Below are 27,721 nucleotides of genomic sequence, written 5' to 3' on the forward strand. Positions count from 1 at the left end.
TTGCAGCAGGTATCTCTGCACGGTGGACCCCGGGCTGCGAACGCACCTCGTATATATCACCCTATTACTTGGTGCGTTCCGCTAGCCCTAACAGTATACTCGTGTCAGGGTCTGGCTAGTAATGGCGGATGAACAGCAACTGCTGCGGTACATCCAGCAGCTGGAGGGCAGGTTCGCGGCTCTCGAGCGCACAACCTCAGCTGTGGATGTTTCCGCCATAGCTGTTCAGGCTGCAATCATGGCTGCAGCAAGTCCACTGCCACCCCTGTTCTAACCTTATCTCGCCTCCCGCTGCCAGATAAATACTCTGGTGATAGTGCATCTTGTAGGGGTTTCGTGAGCCAGTGCGCAATACACCTCGAGCTCCTGGCTGCATTTTTTCCCACAGAATAAACAAAGGTGGGATTCGTTATATCTCTTCTGTCAGACAGGGCATTGTAGTGGGCTACGCTGCTGTGGGAGCATCGTGATCAGGTCTTTGTAGGACCTCAAGTCACCCATGATATAGCGCTCCAACTGCTGGCTTTGACTCAGGGTTCGACCATGGTCAGCCATTTTGCCGTCCACTTCCGGACATTAGCGTCTGAGTTGGAATGGCCAGATAAAGCCCTCATCCCTGTATTTTGGAGGGGGCTGGCTGACCATGTGAAGGACGCTTTGGCCACTAGGGAGATTCCCGCCGCACTGGAGGAGCTAATAGATGTATCCACTTGCATTGACCTCCATTTTAATGAGCGGAGGTTAGAGCGAGCCCAGTGTAGGCAGAGGTTTCGGCTGGCTCCCACCTTCGCTAAATCTTTGAAATCTCCGGTCCAGGCGCCCAAGTCACATGAGGCCATGGAGGTGTCACGATCAGGATCTAAGTCCCGGACTGCTCGAGCACTCAAGGTCAGTCATGTCTCCCGGCAGTCAGGATATCTTGTCACCAGATATCCCCAATGGTTGGGGAAACATCAGCGTCTAGTGGTAGTAGGTACACTAGACATGACGATGTTTGCCTCCAAACTGTCCTTTAAGGGGACAATTACCATCGGCTCATCCATTCATTCGGCAGAGCTTTGCATAGATTCCGGGATGAAGGGCAATTTTATGTCATGTGTGTTCACCCAACGACACGCAATACCCCTAGGGATGCTCACCAAACCAGTGACGGTACGAGTGGTGAATGGGTCGACACTGCCCTCACAGATAACACACCCGACCATCCCATTTACTCTAGCTTTGTCGCCATCTCATCAGGAGATTATATCTCTGCTCGTCATTCCTGAGGGAATTGATCAGGTCATGTTAGGTATACCTTGGCTACGGTACCACTCCTCTCATATTGACTGGTCCACAGGCAGAATTTTGGGATGGAGTGAATCTTGTGGGGGTAGATGTCAGAGGGAATGCGTTCAGGCTGCTACTTCTGAGGTACCCGCAGATCTTTCCTCTCTCCCCAAGCAATATTGGCCATATACGGACATGTTCTCCAAAAGGGCTGCAGGGACCCTTCCGTCTCACCGCCCCTATGACTGTCCTATTGACCTCTTGCCTGGTGCTGAGCCTCCCCGGGGTCAAGTCTACCCGTTGTCTCTCCCGGAGATGGAGGCAATGTCTCAGTACATCCAGAGAATCTGGCAAGAGGATTCATTAGGAAATCAGTGTCACCTGCAGGGGCTGGGTTCTTCTTCATGCAGAAGAAGAACAGAGAATTACATCCATGCATAGATTGCAGAGGTCTTAACGCTATCACCGTTAAGAACAAGTACCCATTGCCCCTGATATCTGAGCTTTTTGATAGGCTTCGAGGAGCAAGAGTGTTTACTAAACTAGATCTGCGGGGTGCTTACAACCTGATTCGCATCCGTGAGGGGGATGAATGGAAGGCGGCATTTAACACCAGGGATGCGCACTATGAATACCTGGTGATGCCCTTCGGGCTCTGTAATGCTCAAGCCGTTTTCCAAGACCTTGCGAACGATATCTTCCGGGATATGCTCTCCACCTCGGTTGTAGTCTACCTGGATGATATTCTCATCTACTCTCCAGATATAGACTCCCACCGGAGAGATGTTTGCAAAGTCTTCGACCTCCTACGGGCAAATTCCCTCTATGCCAAGTTCGAGAAGTGTGTGTTTGAGCGAGAGTCTTTGCCTTTCCTGGACTATATCATCTTGGCCCAAGGATTGGCTATGGATCCCGCCAAGCTACAGGTTGTGATGGACTGGCAGGAACCCCATTCTCTCAAAGCGGTGCAGCACTTTAAGGGGTTCATCAACTATTATCACCAGTTCATTCCCCACTTCTCAACTTTGGTAGCTCCTCTGGTTGCCCTCACCAAGAAGGAAGCTAATCCCAAATTGTGGTCAGAGGCAACAGAACTCGCTTTCATTTCACACGGGGTGAAGTTTAACCCACGTGTGAGCTCCTTGTCCATCCGCCATTACTTGCAGCAGGTATCTCTGCACAGTGGACCCCGGGCTGCGAACGCACCTCGTATCTATCACCCTATTACTTGGTGCATTCCGCTAGCCCTAACATACTGCAGCTGGAATTATAACAATGAATCTGTAGTTATTTTATTGTTAGATGTTATTCAATAATAATATATGATACTTATAGATGCTATATCTGGAATTGCTGGATGGGGTGTATTTCTAGTAGTATTAAAGGGATACTAATATGGATTTTGTTATTTGGGAACTGTATACCAATATAATGTTATTCTATGTATCTGTTGTGATTTTAGAAGTGTTCACATTTGATTCTGGGGGATAATCATGTGCACCTTGTTAACAGGGCTTGTTACATTTAGTACACAGCAGGACACCCTGTACTTGGCTAAAAATGCATCCATTAAAGTCTACGATGTGGAATTTTGATTGAATCACTAATATTGATCGCATTCTTTTAACAGAAAAGCTTTGGGAAGACTTGTGAAACCAAACAGGTACATTATTTGTGTATGTAATAGTCAGTTATTATGACTACCAACTGCCTAGGAACAATAGAAGAACAGCGTGATGGCGAGGAAGCCCTCATTAACGCTTTAAATTAGTTCAAATGTCTTCTGCAACCTTTGCTTATCATCACAGTTATTTTTCTCATCAAATGCTTCATTCTCCACAGCTGTGGCTTCTCTAGCCATCACACTGTGATTTTTCTCTCAAAATCAAAACATATTTAGTAATCGAAACCGATCTTTAACTGCCATACACACCACAGGATGAGTTGCAAATGCCTATTCAGAGAAAAAACATAAAAAAAAAAAAAAACAATTGACATGGCACACATTTTAAAATATGTAGTGAAGGTCAAATTTAAATGTGGAAAAACTCAATGTGTACCTGAAATTTAAAAAAATCGCACTGACTTGGCTACCAATTTATTCAGTTGTTTTTTCCATGCAAAAAAAGACATCCAAAGCACATTATGTGCAAAATGTTGAAGATTTTGTTACAGAAATTTTTGCAATTGAAAATCAGTTCCATTCATCTGAATGGAGTTGAAATCTGGAAAGTAATAAGCAACTCTTTAAGCATAGTTCTGTAGAAAGAGACTGTGAAGCAGCAGATAAGACCCCTTTCACACATCAGTTTTTTGCCATCAGTCGCAATCCGTTGAATTTTGAAAAAAAACAGATTAGACGACTAATGCCGCCGGATCTGTTTTTTTGTCATAGACTTGTATTAGCAACAGATTGCAATGGATGGCCTCACATTTCATCCGTCATTCGGAGACAACAAAGTAATGTTTTTTGTGTACGTCGAAAAAAATGGACAGCGTCCGTCGTTTGCTAGATTGGAAGCCTATGGTGCCAGATCCGTCAAATGGGGATGGATTCCGTTCTTTAAACTGAGCATGCTCCGATCCAATTAGCGAGATCCGTTAGTCGGATCGGTCCAAAAAACAGATCCGTCTCATCAGTTTTTCACAATCTGCGATGGATCCATCGATCCGTCGAGCCAATGGATTGTGACTGATGGCAAAAATCCGATGTGTGAAAGGGGCCTAAGGCAAGGAAGGAAAGGCACCTGCTGACACATGGATCTACATGGAATTCTTCCACAATCTCTCCTGTTCAGTATGACATGAAGGGGGTATAAGCAAAAAATAAACCATCTAAAAAGGTATTTTCAAGTCAAGTTATCCTCTTTAAACATTTTCTGTAACCATTTATACCAGTTTAAAAACTTTTGACAACAAAGTGTGTTCTAGTAGCTCAAGCCTTTTAAATGACTATTCGCATAGAGACCCTTCTTTTTTAAGTTCATTGTAGGTTGGGCTACTGGCCCATGCTGTTTCTGTGAATTCTCAATTTCTTGTCATTTCTATGAAAGGATAAGATGAGAGTTCTGACTGTAGGGTTTCTAAGACTCCTCTCTTCCTTACAACTTTCTTCTAAGATGCTTTATGTATATGGCCACATCAAGTTCATCTTTGAAAGAAGTAGTAAGTTCAGAGGTCAGAAGCAGTACATGACGTCAGTGATTCATCCTGAAGAGATGTTGGATGTAGACTACACAGCTTCTTTAGAAGTAGAGGGGAACTGTAAAGCTGGCATAACGTGATGCATTTTCACAATGACAAATTAATAAAATGTTGTCAAGATTCTTAGAAAGTTGCTTACTTTTAGCTAGTATTGTTCATTCATTATACATTTTAGGTCTTTAAAAATCCCTTTCATTTTTCAAGTTCAATATAATGATGAGTAGTCTTCTAACCTTTTAACAGTTTTTCAAACTCACTTATTTTTCTTTACTTTAAAATCTGCTTTACATCTGTACTAACACTTATTATTTAAATCTTCAGTAGTCAGAAATAATCAAGATTGGTTGGATGAAAATGATGAGGAAATAAAGTCACTTCTAGAAGAGAAACATCAGTCGTACAAGGTTTATCAAAATTACCCCACATCGCTAGCTAAGAAAAATGCCTTTATCAACATGAAAAGAAAGGTACAAATCAAGCTACGTGAGATGCAGGATAACTGGTTTAGCAAGGAGGCTGATGAGATTCAGGGCTATGCAGATACCCATGACCATAAACGCTTCTACAATGCGCTCAAAGCTGTATATGGACCCCAGTCATCAAGCTCTTCATCTCTGCTTAACACAGATGGAACTAAGCTGATAACAGAAAAGAAACAAATTCTGGAACGGTAGGCTGAGCACTTTAACAATATTCTCAATCGCCCCCGCTAATATCAATGAAGAGGCTATTGCTCGCCTGCCCCAAGTAGAAATCAACAAGGACCTTGATGTTCTTTCAAGTGGAGATGAAGTCAGGAAAGCAGTAAAACAACTTTCTTGTGGAAAAGCACCCAGAAATGATGCTATACCTGCTGAGGTATATAAAGCTGGTGGCCCTGCTCTGATGCAAATGGTGACCAAACTATTCCAGTATACGTGGAAAAAGGAACAGGTTCCGCAACAGCTGAAAGATGCCAGCATAATTCACATATACAAGAGGAAATGTAATCGCCAATCTTGTGACAACCATCGAGACATCTCCCTTCTGTCCACTGCTTGAAAGATATTGTCTTGTCTCTTGCTCAACCACCTTCTACATCACCTTGAGCAAGGCCTACTACCTGAAAGTCAGTGTGGTTTCCGTGCTAAACGTGGAACAGTAGATATGGTATTTGCAGCATATCAACTTCAGGAAAAGTGCCAGGAGCAATACAGTGACCTTTATGTGACTTTTATTGATTTAACCAAAGCTTTAGACACAGTAAACACGGCCTGTGGAAGGTCATGGTAAAATTTGGCTGCCCGAGCAAGTTCATCTCAATCGTCTGGCAGTTCCATGATGGCATGATGGTGAAGGTTCTGAACGATGTAGACAAATCTGAGGCTTTCCCAGTAACAAATGGCGTAAAACAAGACTGTGTGTTTGCTCTAACCCTGTCCAGTATGCTATTCTCTGCAATGTTAAGTGATGCCTCTAACAACCTTGAAGATGGAATCCAGGTTAGGTACAGGACTGATGGCAAGTTATTCAACCCAAAATGCCTGAAGTCGGTTATGAAGGTGCATGAGACTGTTATCCGTGAATTATTATTTGCTGATGACTGTACACTTAACTGTTATGATAAGGTAATTCAGTACCACAATGGACATAGAGGTCAGAGCACATACAGTGACCTGACAATAACCCAAAAACATAGAACGAGCTCTGAGACGTGGGAACTCTGCTGACCGCAATCCCTAATCCTCTCCAACCACACTAGAGGCAGCCGTGGATTGCGCCTAACGCTCCCTATGCAACTCGGCACAGCCTGAGAAACTAGCTAGCCTAAAGATAGAAAATAAGCCTACCTTGCCTCAGAAAAATACCCCAAAGGAAAAGGCAGCCCCCACATATAATGACTGTGAGTTAAGATGAAAAGACAAACGTAGAGATGAAATAGATTTAGCAAAGTGAGGCCCGACTTTCTGAACAGAGCGAGGATAGGAAAGGTAACTTTGCGGTCAACACAAAACCCTACAAAAACCACGCAAAGGGGGCAAAAAGACCCTCCGTACCGAACTAACGGCACGGAGGTACACCCTCTGCGTCCCAGAGCTTCCAGCAAGCAGGAAAAAACAAATAGACAAGCTGGACAGAAAAAACAGCAAACAAAATAGCAAAGCAGAACTTAGCTATGCAGAGCAGCAGGCCACAGGAACGATCCAGGAGGAAACAGGTCCAATACTAGAACATTGACTGGAGGCCAGGATCAAAGCACTAGGTGGAGATAAATAGAGCAGCACCTAACGACTTCACCACATCACCTGAGGAAGGAAACTCAGAAGCCGCAGTACCACTTTCCTCCACCAACGGAAGCTCACAGAGAGAATCAGCCGAAGTACCACTTGTGACCACAGGAGGGAGCTCTGCCACAGAATTCACAACACTTAACGCTAGCATGGAACAGCAGATGCAGCATGAAATGGACTGTTTTTCGCAAGCTTGTGATAATTATGGTCTCGAAATCAACACTAGAAAAACTGAAGTCACGTATTAATCTGTTCCAGGGAAATTATACAAGAAGCCACATATCATGGTGAAGGAGCAAAACATTAAAGCAGTCGATAACTTCACCTACTTAGGCAGCACACTTTCTCGTGATGTAACCATAGACGCTTAGGTTAATAACAGAACTGCCAAAGCCAGTGCAGCCTTCGGGAGACTGCGTAAGAACGTCTGGGAATGAAGGGGACTCAGCCTTGCCACCAAGCTGAAGGTCTACTGCGCGGTGGTCCTCACCACACTTCTCTATGCTAGCGAGACCTGGACAGTGTACAGCCGGCATGCTAAACAGCTTAATCATTTTCACATGAGCTGCCTCCACAGACTCCTCCACATCAGGTGGCAAGACAATGTCCCGGACGCAGCAATTCTGGAACAAACTGGGCTCTGCAGCATCTACACTCTCCTGCTGAAAGTCCAAGCTAGGTGGGCTGGACATGTGGTCAGAATGCCCGACAGCCGACTACCAAAACAACTGCTGTATGGAGAACTGTGCCAAGGAAAGCGAGCAGTTGGGGGCAGAAGAAGGGCTATAAAGACTGCCTTAAGGCATCTCTTAAAAATTTGGAAGTCAACATCAATGAATGGGAAGAGCTTGCCCTGGATCATCCAGGTTGGCGGGACAGGATCACTTCAGGAGCACGTGCAGCTGATGATAGGAAAATCTTGGATGCAAAAAGAAAGATTGAAATCCGCAAGGCACAAGCAGAATCTGGTGTACTGACCACATCTGCTTCCTTATGTCAAGTACAGTATGTGGGCGGACCTTCAGTGCCCGGATTGGCCTCATCAGCCACCTCCGAACCCATAACTACTAATTCTCTTCTATTTCTGAAGCCATGGTCATCTTCGACTACGATGGACGAACATCATCCAAATCTTTAGTTACTTAATATTTGAGAGTTTTTTTTATAGTCCTGAGGAAATATTTTGTAATAATATACTGAGGCCAATATACCTAGTGGCATAATGCTATTAGTGACAATCACACATTATGGGACCCATGAACTGAGGGAGTGCCCAGGGCAAAACAACATTGACTCTACTACTGGTGTCTTGTTTCAATGATGTCTGTATCTTCAGAATACAATGTTGCAACAGGAAGCCATTGGTTCCCTGATCCACCATTCATCCTGTGCATCTGAGTCTCAGCACATCATTAGTTCACACCTGCTGCACAGAGGCTCAATCTGTGCACTGCACAGGCTAGAGAAGTGCATCTGAGAGAAGGGGGCAGATGATTGCTTTTTTTTCAATTAGTACTTGTTGGGACATCATACTTTGTGAAGAGGCTGTTGGAGGCATAAAAATATTTTGGGAAGGCTGCAGAGGCCATCAAACTGTGTGGGTGGAGCTGTAGGGATCTATACTACTGTTAGGGGTGCATTGTGGTGACTAACCTTTTGTGTGGGGGAGATATGGGAGCTGTCATACTGTTTGTGGTGTGAGGGTGATGCAACTGTGTGGGGTTCTGTTAGGGCCATCCTACTCTCAGGTGTGGCTGTGAGGGCTATCATCACTGTGTTATAAGGCCTGTGGGACCTCATACTGTGGGGAGGAGAGCTGTTGGGGCATAATACCATATGTGGGGGACATCATAAGGTGAGAGGAGCTGTGGGTGCATCAAACTATATGTGGGGGATATGGTAGCCATCATACTGTGATGATGGCTGTGAGGGCATTATATTGTGTGATAAAGATATGGTAGAAATCATATTGTGTCAGGTGGCTATGTGTACCACCATACTGTGTGAAGGACACTGTTGGGGAACAATACAGTGTTGAGAAGTTACTGTAGGGGCATGATACATTGTGTTGGGGAATGGTACGGGCATCATTCTTTGTGAGGGATTCCTCTGGGGGCATCATACTGTGGGGGGATCAGTTTGGGGCCTCATAGTATGTGCAGTAACTGTAAGAACATCATACTGTGTTGGGGCATTGCGTCAGAATCATAATTTGTTGTGACATTGTGGAGTCAACATGATGTATGGGTGTTATGAAACAGTTGTTTGTAGTAGGTGAGAACACTTAAAGTGCTTCAGTAGGTACACAGTTACTGTGTGTGCTGCAATACATGTTCCTCTCACTGTATTTAAAAGGTTAGAGGTATACCCTTCTGTGACTGCTCACATGCGCAATGACCCTGCCTACTCCACCATTTTTTTTTGAGTGATGGGAGAAACCCATGATTTTTATATACGCCCTTGAATATAGCATTATAATCTTTCTTCAAAGTAACCACAATATATTTATCTTTCATTTAAATTATTTCAAAATAATAAAGAAAATGAGTTGTGAATGCTACACATAGACACTCATTCACATCTTTTTTGCATTTGGGATATATTTTAAGCCTTGTTCCTGCCATGTCTTATTAACTTCTTAAAATTACTGTATCTTCACCTACATTTAGTTGTAGTTGATAATTTAAATAGTTCCCAAGATTTTTTCATGTTCTCCAAGTATTATGAAATAGAATCATATTTCTAAGATAAATAATTTCCGCTCTACTTCTGGGTCAACTGACTCTCATCATAGTAGCCAATTATATTTTGGAGATTTAGAAAGAAAATGCCACTTTACCATTTAGAAATTGGTAGTCTCTTAGTTAAAATCTTAAAATATATTAATCTTTTCAACAAAAACATAATAAATGCCTAATCCAAATATTAAATCTTCACGTTTTTATAAATACAAGTATCATTTGCAATAAATACATTAATTTTAGAAGGTAAATCAGCTTTTCCCCAGAAGAAACAAAACTGTCTCTCTAGTGCACTTGTAGGCAGATACTAGACATGTTAAATCTTTTGAAATTCAAATTTGCTGTTTTTTCCAAATGTTTTCCAAAGATTTTAATTTACGGAGAATTCGCAACGTATGTCAATATTGGAAAGCCTCTATTTGCCCTGAAAATAGGTGTAGAACACTTAAAAGTCTCTATTGAACCCCTTTTAAGTTCCATAGTGCAAACACAGTATTATTAAAGTCCAAGTAAAAACCAAACCTATCTGGCTAAGTGAAATTGGATGGTAATCAGTGTTTAAATTTTTCTTAAAGTTATCTCCACCTTATCAAGAAATTCAACATACATAATTCTAAAATACTATGTTACTAAGTATGTGGTTTGGGGCAACAGCCAGCAGTATTGTTCTGGCATGTATGTTTGTTAAATTTAACATTTATTTATTATTTTGCTTTGCCTTTGATTTTATATACATTTTTTAAGATACCCCCTATGATATATTGGATTATTCCAAAAATTACAATTTTTCATTTATATAAAAGATTAAAGCAAAAATTTCACTCCTGGTGCTTTCCAGAAAGCAAAGTGATGAGAGAAGCTTGTTAGTTTTGCATCCCAAAAGTGAGCACCTGTAACTGCTTCCTGTATTCAGGTGGCATGTATTGGTCTAATATTGGACTACTACAACTAATAGGGGTGCAAAAAAAGAAGAATATCTTTAACAACACACACAGTTTGTGAGATGTTAAAGGAAACCTGTCAGGTCTGATAATGTTACTAATTGCACATAAGTCACGGCCGAAAATGTTGGCACCCTTGACATTGTTCCAAAAAATTAAGTATTTTTCCAAGAAAACTATTGCAATTACACATGTTTTGTTATACCCATATTTATTTCCTTTGTGTGTATTGGAACAACACAAAAAACTGACAAAAAAGGCAAATTGGACATAATTTCACACAAAACCCCAAAACTGCCCTGAGCCACACCTTCAGTACTGTGACTGGGCACCTTTCTAATACTAATATCCATATTGGGACATCCAAGTGATGGGTGTCTCAATATGGAAACTGATGGTGGTACCAGCCTCTTGTGCGGTACCACCAGTGGAACACCATCGCACCACACACACACAGGAAAAAGAGAGTGGATAGGTGGGTGAGCACATGGGGGTTAGAGATTCTCAACGCTGCTAATCCTGCCCCCTTCGTGACATTACCGCCCTCCCGATGAGATAGCATCGGGCCTCCATCTAGTTTAAATATAACAGAAAAGTAAAATCCAGAAGTTGGACTCTACCCCTCTCTTGTACCATGGGGTGCTTAAGTGTAATAGTATCAGACGAAATAGAACAATACGTTTACAATTTCTTTCTTCATAGTTGAGTGGCACAACTGTTGATGGTTACAACTTTCACGGAAGGCACAGAAGCTTGGTGGCTATAGTTCATTTTTATGTGGTGCCTTTCATCATACTAGCCCAATTGCTAAACAGTTTTTAGAATTTAACGGCAAAGACTCTCTCCTAAAGTGTAATTGTCATTTCAAATGAACATAGAGCAAAATATCGGTGTATCTCTCTAGCTTCTTCCTGCCCTTCTCCATAGAAGTTTTTGAGCAACAGATGATATCTGACCCCTCAGTGAGCTGAAAATCTGTATTCACTAAGGTTACTTTCACATTTGCATCAGTACGGGTCCGTCGCAATGCGTCAGGCCGACGTACCCACGCACGTTGTGAATTTTTTTCATGACGTGGGCAGCGGATGCAGTTTTTCGACGCATCCGCTGCCCATTCTGCAGTCTGGGGAGGAGGGAGCGGAGTTTCGGCCGCGCATGGGCAGTCAAAAATGGTGGACGCGACGGACAAAAAAACGTTCACTTGAACGTTATTTTGTGACAACGGTCCGCCAAAACACGACGGATCCGTCGCACTTCTTGGCATGCTTTTCACCAGTCTTTTACACTGCTTCTGGCATAAAAATTTAAGCAGTTCATCTTTGTTTGATGGCTTGTGACTATCCATCATCCTCTTGATTACATTCCAGAGGTTTTCAATTTGGTTCAGGTTTGGAGATTGGGCTGTCCATGACAGGGTTTTGATGTGGTGGTCTCTTATTTTTTTACAGAGCTGTATATATATATATACATATATATATATACACACATGTACATATACACACACACACACACACACACACACTACCGTTTAAAAGTTTAGGGTCACTTAGAAATTTCCCTATTTTTTAAAGAAAAGCACAGTTTTTTCCAATGAGGCTAACATTAAATGATTCAGAAATACACTCTACAGATTGTTAAACTGGTAAATGCCTATTCTAGCTGCAAATGTCTGGTTTGTAATGCAATATCTTCATAGGTGTGTAGAGGTCCATTTCCAACAACCATCCCTCCAGTGTTCTTATGGTACTTTGTGTTTGCTAACTATGTAAGAAGGCTAATGGATGTTTAGAATACCATTGAAAACCCTTGTGCATTGTGCAAGTATGTTAGCACAGCTGAAAACAGTTTGGCTGATTAGAGAACCTATAAACCTGACCTTCCTTTGAGCTAGTTGAGAATCTGGAGCATTACATTTGTTGGTTCCATTAAACTCTCAAAATGGGCAGAAAAAAATAACTTTCATGTGAAACTCAACAGTCTATTCTTGTTCTTAGAAATGAAGGCTATTCCATGTGAGAAATTGGCAAGAAACTGAAGATCTCCTACAACAATGTGTACTACTCCCTTCAGAGGAGAGCACAAACAGGCTCTATCCAGAGTAGAAAGAGAAGTGCAGAACTGCACAACTGAGCAACAAGACAAGTACATTTGAGTCTTAAGTTTGAGAAAAAAAGTTTGAGAAATCGACGCCTCACAGGTCCTCAACTGACAGCTTCATTAAATAATAAATGCAAAGCGCCAGTGTCAACATCTACAGTGAAGAGGTGACTCCAGGATGCTGGCCTTCTGGGCAGAGTGGCCAAGAAAAAGCCATATCTGAGACTGGCTAATAAATGGAAAAGATTAATATGGGCAAAAGAACACAGACATTGGACAGAGGAAGATTGCCAAAAAGTGTTATGGACAGATGAATCCAAGTTTGAGGTGTTTGAATCACGCAGAAGAACATTTGTGAGATGTAGAACAACTGAAAAGATGCTGGAAGAGTGCCTGATACCATCTGTCAAGCATGGTGGAGGTAATGTGATGGTCTTGGGTTGCTTTGGTGCTGGTAAAGTGTGAGATTTGTACAAGGTAAAAGGGATTTTGAATAAGGAAGGCTATCACTCCAATTTGCAACGCCATGCCATACCCTGTGGACAGTGCTTGATTGGAGCCAATTTCATCCTACAACAGGACAATGACCCAAAGCCACCTCCAAATTATGCAAGAATTATTTAGGGAAGAAGCAGGCAGCTAGTATTCTATCTGTAATGGAGTGGTCAGCGCAGTCACCAGATCTCAACCCCATTGAGCTGTTGTGGGAGCAGCTTGACCTTATGGTACGCAAAAAGTGCCCATCAAGCCAAACCAACTTGTGGGAGGGGCTTCTGGAAGCATGGGGTGAAATTTCTCCAGATTACCTCATCAAAGTAACTGCTAGAATGCCAACGGTCTGCAATGCTGTAATTGCTGCAAAGGGAGCATTCTTTGACGAAAGCAAAGTTTGAAGGAGAAAATTATTATTTAAAATAAAAGTCTTTTTTTCGCACCTTGACTAGATTTTCAATTCATTTGTCAACTCATAAGATTAATAAAAGTATGACTTTTCATGGAAAACACAAAATTGCCTGGGTGACCCTAAACTTTTGAATGGTAGTGCATATATATATATATATATATATATATATATATATATATATATATATATATATATATATATAAATATGCAAATCTTGAAGATGTGAGTACAGTTTACTTTCATTTAATCCATTCCTTGCCCTTGATTACATTAAAAACCATATAAAAAAAACCTGTAAACCATTAGTTGTAAGCAATGTTGAAATGTTGCTGGTATTTAGTGTAGTGGTTGTGTCACTTTAAAAGGCACCTCTCACATTCGGAATCACTATTTACCTAGAGATATATGATAATTCATGTTTACAGATTACAGAGAATTAAGTTATATTATCACTGCAGCTGCTCACTTCCAGTTATCGGGCGGTGCAGGTAGTGGTCACTGTCACTGATGTTATGCAGTGAGTGAAGCTATAACTACTCCCCAGGACTTTGACTGACAGCATGCTCTGCAGTATATGTGTGCAGCATGTGTGTAAAGCAAGCTTTCAAATAAAGAGCCAGGCAGTGATTCCAAGCATGAACAGTGTATAGTGACTGTAACCGCTTCTTACACTGCCCTGATGACTGGAAGCAAGCAATTGTAGGAAGAATAAGACTTTATTTTGTCCACCAGTGAGCCATCTACACCGGATTTGAACATTATTTGCTTGCAGATTAACCCTTTATCTACAGATAACGAACATTTCTGGATGTGATAGGTTCCTTTAATACTAATATGCAAATATTTTAAAAATATATATATTCTTGCAAAATAAATTACTTACTGTAAACTGTATTTGACATCCACCCATGATATAGTCTAAGAATGAATGCATTTTATGGATCTGGAAGACAAAAAAAAGATAAAGTTTTAACAGAGTGAATAGCCATGTAAATAATAATAATAATAATAATTTTTATTTATATAGCGCCAACATATTCCGCAGCGCTTTACAAATTATAGAGGGGACTTGTACAGACAATAGACATTACAGCATAACAGAAATACAGTTCAAAACAGATACCAGGAGGAGTGAGGGCCCTGCTCGCAAGCTTACAAACTATGAGGAAAAGGGGAGACACGAGAGGTGGATGGTAACAATTGCTTTAGTTATTCGGACCAGCTATAGTGTAAGGCTCGGGTGTTCATGTAAAGCTGCATGAACCAGTATGTAGCAGTACAGAAACAGAGGGCTAATACTGCATAAAGTGTATGAGAACATGATGCGAGGAACCTTTTTTTTTTTTTTTTTAATTATAAATAGGCCACACAGGGATCGTTAGGTTAATGCATTGAGGCGGTAGGCCAGTCTGAACAAATGAGTTTTTAGGGCACGCTTAAAACTGTGGGGATTGGGGATTAATCGTATTAACCTAGGTAGTGCATTCCAAAGAATCGGCGCATATGATATATGCAAGTGTGCTACAAATGCGTAAGGTTAAAAAAGGCCAGTCAGAAGTTGCGCAGTTGCGTGTGCAGAAGATCCATGAATGCAGTGCCCATAGAAGGGAAGAAAAAGGTATGAATTGTGGAGGGCATGCAGGGCACAGGCGCGGGATTCTGGCGTCAGATCTGACGTGCATAGGAGGGGGGTAGTACTATAATGAAGATATCCGTATGCCCGGGAGCCTGGAAGAAATCATTAGCATAAGGAAAGAGGATATAAGATTTCTAAATAACAAGACCATTAATATGAGTCATACAGGTAGGACTAGTTTAACATTTCTATTACCCGTATGCCCATATTAATAGGTCATATGTGTTCTAGTGGGTGACAGATTCCCTTTAAGGGGATGTCTCAAGTTTCAGCATTATCCCCTATCCCTGGGATAAATGATAACTTTCTGATCACTGTGGGTTTGACTGCCATGGCACCCACCGATCCCGAGAATCAGAGCAGAGGTCGATCATCTGCACTACCTCTCCATTCATTCTTAATGGGAGTGCTAGAAATTGCAGAGTGTAATGCTCAGCTATCACGTACAGTGTAGGAAACTAAGTGCAACATGAAGGGACAAGGGGAAGGGAGCCTAACACTAGGAAGGGGGGAGTGGAGATCTCTAGGCAGATCTAAAGTCACCCTGTCTGTCTAAATGTCACTATACAGGTTCTGCACCTATCACCAAGCAGGAACCTAATCTCTGCCTGACACTGGCTATAAGCCCTGTTTAGGAAATGAAAGGGTGTGTCACCACTACTATTAACCCCTTCATGACCTTGGGATTTTTTGTTTTTCCGTGTTCCTTTTTCGCTCCCCTCCTTCCCAGAGCCATAACTTTTTTATTTTTCCGTCAATTTGGCCATGTGAGAGCTTATTTTTTGCGGGACGAGTTGTACTTTTGAACAACATCATTGGTTTTACCATGTCGTGTACTAGAAAACGGGAAAAAAATTCCAAGTGCGGTGAAATTGCAAAAAAAGTGCAGTCCCACACTTGTTTTTTGTTTGGCTTTTTTGCTAGGTTCACTAAATGCTTAAAATGACCTGACATTATGATTTTCCAGGTCAGTACGAGTTCATAGACACCAAACATGACTAGGTTATTTTTTACGTAAGTGGTGAAAAAAAATTCCAAACTTTGCTAAAAAAAAAAAAATGATAGTTTTTAATGATAGTATTTCGGTGCAGATACGTTCTTTTGATCGCCCGTTATTGCATTTTAATGCAATGTCGCGGCGACCAAAAAAACGTAATTCTGGCGTTTCAAATTTTTTTCTCGCTACGTTGTTTAGCGATCAGGTTAATGCTTTTTTTAGTTGATAGATCGGGCGATTCTGAGCGCGGCGATACCAAATATGCGTAGATTTTATATTTTTTTTATTGATTTATTTTGATTGGGGCGAAAGGGGGGGGTGATTTAAACTTTTATATTTTTTTTATTTTTTTAACATTTTTTTCAATTTTTTTTTTTTACTTTTGCCATGCTTCAATAGCCTCCATGGGAGGCTAGAAGCAGGCACAACTCGATCACCTCTGCTACATAGCAGCGATCTGCTGATCGCTGCTATGTAGCAGAAATGGAGGTGTGCTGTGAGCGCCGACCACAGGGTGGCACTCACAGCCACCGGCGATTAGTAACCATAGAGGTCTCAAGGACCTCTATGATTACAATGGAGATGCATCGCCGACCCCCGATCATGTGACGGGGGTCGGCGATGACGTCATTTCCGGCCCCCCGGCCGGAAGCAGTAGTTAAATGCCGCTGTCTGCGTTTGACAGCGGCATTTAACTAGTTAATAGGTGCGGGCAGATCGCGATTCTGCCCACGCCTATTACGGGCACATGTCAGCTGTTCAAAACAGCTGACATGTCCCGGCTTTGGTGCGGGCTCACCGCGGAGCCCTGCATCAAAGCAGGGGATATGACCTTGGACGTACTATTCCGTCCGAGGTCAGAAAGGGGTTAAAGATAACTGGGATAGACAAACAAGAAGAATACTTATCTTGAGGAGACTCAGAGATGAAACACAGAAGTCCTCCAGCAACAACAAAAAGGAAGATAGCCGACTGCTATAGGCCCAAGCCTCAACAGGGAAAATGAAAATATCACTGGCAACTCCTGAAAGCAGGCTGGGAGTCTATAAACACCCAAGTCAAGGTGTATCAATTAGTGCCGAAGAAAGGTTGCCAGTGGGTCAAAGAGTCAGAAGGGTTAAGAAGGTGTCTGAAAAGCCAAACACAGAGACCTTCTGCAGCTAGACACAGTGTGACTGTCTACAGCTTCTGACATACCCGTGACATCAGCTGATCTTTGGCGCTCCCATTAGAATCCTAAGCTGTCTTTATGGGTATGTAGGTCATAGGAAGCTAAGTAAAATAATACATTGGTATCTGTGATCTGATGTAAATGAGCAGTTCCAGACTGTGGGCCGATCACTGATCTGCATGAGTATCTTACTCCAGAGATTAATTTAAATAAATGAGGCATTACCAGTGGGATGTGTAATGACCACTCTCTGATCTACTGGTTTCACTGCAGAGCTGTGTGTGATTATACCTGACACAGCTGAAGGTTCCTCTCAGCTTTAGCTTCAATCTCACAGGCAGACAGGGCTGCAATACAGTAGAGCTCAGAGAGCTGCAGAAAATGTGTTTACAAGGAGACAAAGTTCAGTTTTACTGTCCTGTTTTAGTTACTTGTCTCACATTGGTAACTCCCCCGTTTATTTAAAATCTCTGCAGGCAGATCAGCGTCCAGCCCCTAGTATTGAACAGCTCACTTACAAATAAGAAAAATGTGGCTATCTCTTGAATTAGTCATCAGATCACACATATCAAGGTAAAGTTTTATTCAGCTTCTTATGACCTACATGCCCATATAGAGGGCTTCGGAGGGTTGGTCCTACTGACAGATTCCCTATAAGGAAAAAAAATTATAAACTTTTATGAACTTGCTGCTTAAAGTGGTCTGGGTGGTAGACTGGGCCACGTTCCAAATTTTGTAATGGGACTTCATGGTTACTTGGTTACATGGTTATCAGTGGGTTACATGTAGTGATGAGCGAGTGTACTTATTGCTCGGGTTTTCCCGAACACGCTCGGGTGACCTCCGAGTATTTGTTATTGCTCGGAGATATAGTTTTCATCGCCTCAGTTGCATGATTTACGGCTTCCAGATAAGCTGAATACATGTGGGAATTCCCTACCAAACAGGCATTCCTCACATGTATTCAGGGTATCTGGAAGCCGTAAATCATGCAACTGAGGCAATGAAAACTATATCTTCAAGCAATAATAAATACTCCGAGGTCACCCGAGCGTGCTTGGGGAAACCCGAGCAACAAGTACACTCGCTCCTCACTAGTTACATGGTAACTTGTTACACTTCTGCTCATAAAATAAGCATCACATATGATTTGCCATTTATGTATAAACTAGATGGAGGCCCGATGCTCTCTAATGTCATGATGGGGGCAGGCTTTGCAGCATTGAGAATCTCTCCCCCCATGTGCTCCCCACCTATTCACTCTCTCTTTCCCCTTGTGCTGACTTCTCCCGTCGGTGCTCTCTTCTTTAACCTGTCTACCCCATGTGCTATCCCCCTGTCTGCTGTCACTTCCTTCCTGTCCTGTGTTCTCCCCTTATGTACTGTCCCATTTGAGATGTCCCCCCGTGCTCTGTCTCCCTCACCCCTGTGCGCTTTCTCTCTCCCGCATCTGTTGTCTTTTCCTTTCATGTCATCTCTTCTTTGACCTGTGTACTCCATGTGCTCTCCCCCTTGTCTGCTCTCTCTCTACCACTGTGCTGTCTTCTTCCCTCATGTCACATCGCGCATCTGCCGCCAGGATCAGCTGAATGATTCACTGCGTCTGTGCAGAATTCACGAAGGCACAGTAAATCAGACCGCCACCATCTTTGTGCAGACAGTTAGTGGCGATCACATTAAAACTGCGCATGCGCTCCTCCTGTACAAAGATGGCGGCAGTCAGTGAATCGTTCGGCTGATCCTGGTGGCGGGGTGCTCGCAACAGTGTTCCGTTGTGATCTGCGCACGGCGTATACAGTGTGTGTGGTGCGTATGGCGTATACAGTCTGTTTGTGCGTGTGTAGTGTGTACGGCGTATACAGCCTGTGTGTGTGGTGCGACAGTGTTCAGCTGGTGGTACCGTGCAAGAGGCTGGTACCACCAGCAGTTTCCATATTGAGACACCCATCACTTGGGTGTGCCAATATGGAGGTCGGTGAACTTTCGCCGCTTGGAATTCTGGGATCCGGACACATCTGGACGAAACAGGATGTGAAGATATTACAAGGTAATTATATATTTAGATGAATGGAATACAAGACATAATTGGGGATGCAGATTATAAAAAAAGAGTAAAAACAATATCTTTAACATATATGTATGTTAATGATTCTGAAAGTTTTCCAACTGTGGAGAGAAGTTTAGGGTCGTCCAGTTCATAACACTATCAAGTAACCTTAAAATTTTCCCTAGTCTAGTATATATTTTACATGTAGTGCCCCTTTTAAAATGAAAATATACAACATCTGTGCCAATAGATTTACAAGGATGGCTGCAGTGAGCTGATAGCATGCATGCCCTGAGAGACATGGCCTGCAAATCCTACCACATTTCAGCCGTGGTGGGAATTAAAGTGAGTGTTTTCTGGGTCAGGTCAGTAAAGGGTTACATATTTATTTATAGATAATGTGAAAGATTAATGAGAGTACAATTCTGACCTATAAATCTACTGTCGTCAAGTTATTTGGCAAGAAAAATTACCATATTTAAAAAACAAAATTGATTTGGCAATAGAATAGATATTTGATCCATGTCATATCACATATGTATATACGATACGATACGATACACTTTATTGATCCCGTGGGAAATTATGGTGTCACAGCAGCACAACTTACATCATAAAAATCATAAAATGAATTACTTAATAAATCAATACAGTTCATGGACTCAATAATGGTTCTGTCCTATACATGTGAGTAGCGATGATCGAACCAATTCAATGTAAATCAAATTAAAATTGAATTTTATGTACTTTACAGGTCCTGGTGGATTTAAAAAAGTTATGACTCGATTTGTACGAATTTGCAAAAAAATGCTTGCCACCGTTTTTACATTGCAGGAGACTACATTAGCCACAGAAAGTTAATATAATTTCTGGGGCGACCACGCATGGTTTGCAATAATGCATTGTAGCTATCACATCACATGGTATAGCACATCCAATCAGGAGCCAGACCTCAGGGTGTTATACACGTTGAAGTTTTGCAGTATTGTGATTTGTGCCAAAACGATTAACTAATCAAAATTTTGGGAAAAATTTGTCATTCGAATTTGAAAAGATTCGATCATCTCTAGATGTGGATGATCTTAATTACTTATTAACACATGTTGATTTCTTACCTTACACAAGTTGAGAATTACAATACCAGAGTTTTTGTAGTTTTTCTTTTTTGTTTTGTACTTTGGATTTATGCATTCCCACTGTACCTATAGGAAAAACAAAAAAGTCCTTAGTACAAAATTGTCAAAGAGCCACATAACCACTGTGGGAATAGTCTTGGAATGAAAGATTGTAGCTATGTAAACTTTGCAGACAGGTCTTATTGATGTGGATTATACCTCTATTTTTACACACTATGTATAGATAGTGGACATCTTTAAGGGTACCGTCACACAGTGCAATTTTGATCGCTACGACGGCACGATTCGTGACGTTCGAGCGATATAGTTACGATATCGCAGTGTCTGACACGCTCCTGCGATCAGGGACCCCGCTGAGAATCGTACGTCGTAGCAGATCGTTTGAAACTTTCTTTCGTCGTCTAGTGTCCCGCTGTGGCGGCATGATCGCATGGTGTAACATATATCGTATACGATGTGCGCATAGTAACCAACGGCTTCTACATCGCACATACGTCATGAAATTATCGCTCCAGCGTCGTACATTGCAAAGTGTGACAGCAGTCTACGACGCTGGAGCGATATTGTTACGATGCTGGAGCGTCACGGATCGTACCGTCGTAGCGATCAAAATGCCACTGTGTGACGGTACCCTAATATGTGGTGCTGTATCAATACCATGGATTGCAAGAAGAACAAACAAATCAATTTTGGAAATCAAGCCAGACATGTCTCTCGAAGCAAGGATAATCAAGCCATGTCTTGCCTACTGTGGACACACCATATGAAGAGAGCAATCACTGGAGAAGGTCATTATGGTCAGAAGAATAGAAGGAACAATCTGAAGAAGAAGATGACAAGCAATCTGATGGCTTGATACTATAAAGATAATGGTGGAGAAGACCCTAGTGGATCTATCTAGGCTTGCACAAGATCGATCTTCCTACAGATCGTTCATCCATGAAGTCACCATGGCTCAAGACTGATCCAAAGGCCATTAAAAATAAATAAATAATGAGTGGTCTCCAAGAAAAGCACTTGGGAATACAAAGTGGTATTACCATCATAAAATAGTTTGCTACAATATGCCATAATGTTACGATAGGTTGAGATCTGACCTCAGGAACACAACATCACCAAAATTCATGGTTCCTTTGGTCCAGTGTGCAGGGAACAGCAGTACATCTCTATTTAATGGAATGGAGTTCTATGCGTAGGTGGTGATGGGGAATTACATAAGTCACATCAGGATCCTTTATTATAAGGGTCCGTGGGGGTTCCTATAGTTGGATTCCACCTACCATTCAGCAAGTAAAGGCATATCTTAGAAAAATCCAATTACTTTCTATGGCAGGAAAGCCCTTTAACTATACAAAAATCTATGATGGAAATGGAGAGCACTGCACACTGATAGTTTAAAAGTTTTAGGAAAATCATTGACTGTGCCCTACTGTTTTGTATTAAAAAATACAGTTGCTGTAGTAACTGTATAACCAAACAGCTTGGTATCAGCAGGCAGTGGGGCATTGAGGTATAAAATCAGCATTCTGAGAATGGGTCAATAAACACATCAGCTAACAGATCTAATGGCATTCAGTAGAGTCAAGCCCAGCAGACTCTGACATTATACAGATTCCGAACAGTAATAAGACTGGAAGCAAAGAATATACAGAAACACATTGTACAATCATAGTACAGGGGCAATATCAAGGAAATAAAAAATAGATCTGTAAACTGTTTTGCAGACCAAAATAATAAGGAAAGATCATGAGCGCATACTGGTGTATAATATAAAATGCAGCTCACAACTAATATGCATATAATGTAGTTGAAAAAAATGAATTAAAAGGTTTGGTTAGTGTTACTGAAAAAGGTCAGCTTTTCTCCAGAAACAGCATATTTTTTAACCCCTTTGAGACAAAGCCTGTTTTCACCTTAATGACCAGGCCAATTTTTACCATTCTGACCATTGTCAATTTATGAGGTAATAACTCTGGAACGCTTCAGTGGATCTGGATGATTCTGAGATTATTTTCTACTGACATATTGTACTTCATGATAATGGTAAAATTTATTTGATATGACTTGCGTTTATTTGTGAAAAAAAAATGGAAATTTGGCGAAAATTTCACAATTTTCAAGCTTTTAATTTTTACGCCCTTAAATCAGATAGTCATATAACGCAAAATAGTTAATAAATACCATTTCCCACATGTCTAGTTTACATCAGCACAATTTTGGAAACATAATTTTTTTTAGGAAGTTATAAGGGTTAAATTTGACCACTGATTTCTTATTTTTACAACAGAATTTGCAAAACCATTTTTTTCAGGGACTACTTCACACTTGAAGTGACGGTGAGGGGTCTATATGACAGAAAATACACAAAAATGACACCATTCTAAAAACTACACCCCTCAAGGTACTCCAAACCACATTCAAGAAGTTTATTAACCCTTCAGGTGCTTCAAATGAATTTTTTGAATGCAAATTTGATGGAATAATTAGTGGACACAATGTCGCGTTTGAAGAGCCCCTGATGTGCCTAAACAGTGGAAACCCCCCACAAGTGACACTGTTTTAGAAACTAGACCCCTTATGGAACTTATCTAGATGTGTATGAAGCACCTGAACCCACAGGTGCTTCACAGAAGTTTATAGCGTAAAGCCGTGGAAATAAAAAAAAAATCACATTTTTCCCAAATAAATCTATTTAAGCTCCATATTTTGCATTTTCATAAGGGTAACAGGAAAAATTGCTCTGTAAAATTGTTGTGCAATTTGTCCTGAGTATGCCGATACCCCATATGTGGAGGAAAACCACTGTTTGGTCGTACCGCGGGGTTTGGAAGAGAAGGAGCGCCATTTGACTTTTTGAATGCAAAAGTTGATGGAATAATTAGCGGTCGCCATGTCGCATTTGAAGAGCCCTTCTGTTATGATCCGGTGACCTTGGAGCAGCATGAAAACTTTCACTGGAGTAGGTGGTAACTATACTGACCGCATATCCTGATCTTAACACTGCAACTAGAAGTAGCCGTGGGGTGTACCTAACAAGCCCTAGACACCTCGTCACAGCCGGAGGACTAAATACCCCTAAAGATGGAAATAGGAATACTACCTTGCCTCAAAGCAGAACCCCAAAGGATAGGCAGCCCCCCCACAAATATTGGCTGTGAGTAGGAGAGGAAAGACACACACAGTCAGAAAACAGGATTTAGCACAAGAGGCCACTCTAGCTAAAATAGGAAAGGATAGGACAGAGTTCTGTGCGGTCAGTATTAAAACCCTTCCAAAAATATCCACAGCAGATTATACAAAAAATTCCTCCATCTAACTAAAGACGTGGAACGTATATCTGTAACTCCAGAGACTACTAAACTCAGAGCAGGAATACAATCAAAAAACAAGCACAGCTGTGTGCCATAGAAAAAGAAACAGACACTTATCTTTGCTGAATTGGCAGCTAACCAGGAGAAGCCAGACAGAGATCCAACACTTCCCAAGAAACATTGACAACAAGGACTAAAGAGTCCTGCAAACCTAAATACCCCAGTCAGAACTGCAATCAGCAGATACACCTGTCCAGGACTGCAGCCCAGAGACAAATGCATTACCACCTACAACCACCGGAGGGAGCCAAAAATCAGAATTCACAACAGTACCCCCCCATTGAGGAGGGGTCACCGAACCCTCACCAGAGCCCCCTGGCCGATCAGGATGAGCCAGATGAAAGGCACGAACCAAATCAGCGGCATGGACATCAGAGGCAAAAACCCAAGAATTATCCTCCTGGCCATAACCCTTCCATTTGACAAGGTACTGAAGCTTCCGCCTCGAAAAACGGGAATCCAAAATCTTCTCAACAACATATTCCAACTCCCCATCAACCAACACAGGGGCCGGAGGATCAACAGAGGGAACAACGGGCTCCACATATTTCCGCAATAAAGATCTATTGAAGACATTATGGATAGAAAAAGAGGCCGGAAGCGCCAGTCGAAAAGACACCGGATTAATAATCTCAGAAATCCTATAAGGACCAATAAACCGAGGCTTAAACTTAGGAGAAGAAACCTTCATAGGAAAATGACGGGAAGACAACCAGACCAGATCCCCAACCCGAAGCCGGGAACAAACACACCGATGACGGTTAGCAAAACGTTGAGCCTCCTCCTGAGACAACACCAAATTGTCCACCACATGAGCCCAAATCTGCTGCAACCTGTCAACCACAGAATCCACACCATGACAGTCAGAAGGCTCAACCTGCCCAGAAGAAAAACGAGGATGAAAACCAAAATTACAAAAGAAAGGCGAAACCAAAGTAGCCGAACTAGCCCGATTATTAAGGGCAAACTCGGCCAATGGCAAGAAAGCCACCCAATCATCCTGATCAGCAGACACAAAGCATCTCAAATAAGTCTCCAAAGTCTGATTAGTTCGCTCGGTCTGACCAATTGTCTGAGGATGAAACACAGAAGAAAAAGACAAATCCTAGCACAAAAGGCCCGCCAAAATCTAGAAACAAACTGGGAACCTCTGTCGGACACAATATTCTCCGGAATACCATGCAAACGGACCACATGCTGAAAAAACAACGGAACCAAATCCGAAGAAGAAGGCAATTTAGGCAAAGGCACCAAATGAACCATCTTAGAGAACCGGTCACAAACAACCCGGATAACCGACATCCTCTGGGAAACCGGAAGATCGGAAATAAAATCCATAGAAATATGCATCCAGGGCCTCTCAGGGACCGGCAATGGCAAAAGCAACCCACTAGCACGGGAACAACAAGGCTTGGCCCGTGCACAAGTCCCACAGGACTTCACAAAAGAACGCACATCACGCGACAAAGAAGGCCACCAAAAGGACCTACCAACCAAGTCTCTGGTACCAAAAATGCCAGGATGACCAGCCAACACGGAACAGTGAACCTCAGAAATCACTCTACTAGTCCATCTGTCAGGAACAAACAGTTTCCCCACAGGACAGCGGTCAGGTTTGTCAGCCTGAAATTCCTGAAGAACCCGTCGTAAATCAGGGGAAATGGCAGAAAGGACCACCCCTTCTTTCAGAATACCGACCGGTTCTAAGACCTCAGGAGAATCAGGCGAAAAACTCCTAGAGAGGGCATCAGCCTTAATGTTCTTAGAACCAGGAAGGCACGAGACCACGAAATCAAAACGGGAAAAAAACAAGGACCATCGAGCCTGTCTAGGATTCAGCCGTTTGGCAGACTCGAGGTAAATCAAATTCTTATGATCGGTCAAGACCACAATACGGTGCTTAGCTCCCTAAAGCCAATGTCGCCACTCCTCAAACGCCCACTTCATAGCCAACAACTCCCGATTGCCGAATCATAATTGCGTTCAGCAGGCAAAAACTTATGGGAAAAGAAGGCACACGGTTTCATTAAGGAACCAACAGGATCCCTTTGAGACAAAACGGCCCCTGCCCCAATCTCAGAAGCGTCATCCTCAACCTGAAACGGAAGAGATACTTCCGGTTGGCACAACACCGGAGCAGAAGTAAATCGACGTTAAAGCTCCTGAAAGGCAGACACAGCCGCAGAGGACCAATTCGCCACATCAGCGCCTTTCTTCGTCAAATCGGTCAAGGATTTAACGACGCTGGAAAAATTAGCAATGAAACGGCGATAAAAATTTGCAAAACCCCAAAATTTCTGAAGGCTCTTCACGGATGTGGGCTGAATCCAATCATGAATGGCCTGAACCTTAACTGGATCCATCTCTATAGACGAGGGAGAAAAAATAAAGCCCAAAAAAGAAACCTTCTGCACCCCAAAGAGACACTTAGACCCTTTCACAAACAGGGCATTGTCACGAAGGATCTGAAATACCATCCTAACCTGCTCCACATGAGACTCCCAATCATCGGAAAAAATCAAAATATCGTCCAAATATACAATCAAGAACTTATCAATATAAGTCTGGAAAATATCATGCATGAAGGACTGAAAAACAGATGGCGCATTAGTGAGCCCGAATGGCATCACAAGGTATTCAAAATGGCCTTCGGGCGTGTTAAACGTTTTCCATTCATCACCCTGCTTAATACGAACAAGATTATATGCCCCCCGAAGGTCAATCTTCGTAAACCAACTAGCTCCCTTAATCCTAGCAAACAAATCGGTAAGCAAAGGTAAAGGGTATTGAAACTTGACCGTGATTTTATTCAAGAGGCGATAATCAATACAGGGTCTCAAGGAAACATCTTTTTTAGCAACAAAAAAGAACCCCGCTCCCAACGGTGAAGAAGATGGCCGAATATGCCCTTTCTCCAAAGACTCCTTAATATAGCTCCGCATGGCGGTATGTTCAGGCACAGACAGGTTGAAAAGTCGGCCCTTAGGAAACTTACAGCCTGGAATCAAGTCAATAGCACAATCGCAGTCTCTGTGCGGTGGAAGGAAACTGGACTTGGGCTCATCGAATACATCCTGAAAATCAGACAAAAACTCTGGAATTTCAGAAGAGGAAGAAGAGGAGATTGACATCAAAGGAATATCATTATGAACCCCCTGACAACCCCAACTAGTCATAGACATGGACTACCAATCCAACACAGGATTATGTACCTGCAACCACGGAAAACCCAGCACGATAGCATCATGCAAATTATGCAACACCAGAAATCGACAATCTTCCTGATGGGCTGGCGCCATGCGCATGGTCACCTGTGTCCAAAACTGGGGCTTATTTTTAGCCAAGAGTGTAGCATCAATGCCCCTTAAAGGAATAAGGTTCTGCAAAGGCTGCAAGGGAAAACTACAATGCCTGGCAAACTCAAAGTCCATTAAGTTCAAGGCGGCGCCTGAATCCACAAACGCCATGACAGAAAATGATGACAATGAGCAGATCAAGGACACAGATAACAGAAATTTAGGTTGTATAGTACTGATGGTAAATGAACTAGCGATCCTCTTTGTCCGCTTAGGGCAGACTGAAATGACATGAGAAGCGTCGCCAGAATAATAACACAACCTATTCTGACGTCTGAAACCTTGTCGTTCCGTTTTAGACAGAATCCTATCACACTGCATTGGCTCAGGAGTCTGCTCTGAGAACAACGCCACAGCGTGCACAGTTCTGCGCTCCCGTAAGCGCCGGTCAATCTGAATGGCCAGAGACATAGAATCACTCAGACCGGAAGGCGTGGTAAACCCCACCATAACATCTTTAACGGATTCAGAAAGACCCTTTCTGAAAATTGCCGCCAAAGCATCATTATTCCATTTAGTCAACACAGACCATTTTCTGAATTTCTGACAATACAATTCTGCCGCCTCTTGACCCTGAGACA

General features: G+C 42.2%; 1 protein-coding gene across 1 annotated transcript in view; it reads right to left on the minus strand.

Annotated features, from left to right (window-relative positions):
• The window catches only part of CPNE4 (copine 4), a 717,826-nt gene that overhangs the window by 115,984 nt on the left and 574,121 nt on the right, over positions 1-27,721 (minus strand). The window contains exons 9-10 of the mRNA XM_069730083.1: positions 20,393-20,479; positions 14,310-14,369 (exon numbers count right to left, since the gene is read on the minus strand). Coding sequence (XP_069586184.1) covers positions 14,310-14,369; positions 20,393-20,479 — 147 coding nt within the window. The remainder of the gene's footprint in view (positions 1-14,309; positions 14,370-20,392; positions 20,480-27,721) is intronic.

This window comes from Ranitomeya imitator, chromosome 6 (genome assembly GCF_032444005.1).
Source record: "Ranitomeya imitator isolate aRanImi1 chromosome 6, aRanImi1.pri, whole genome shotgun sequence".
NCBI classification, from domain to species: domain Eukaryota; kingdom Metazoa; phylum Chordata; class Amphibia; order Anura; family Dendrobatidae; genus Ranitomeya; species Ranitomeya imitator.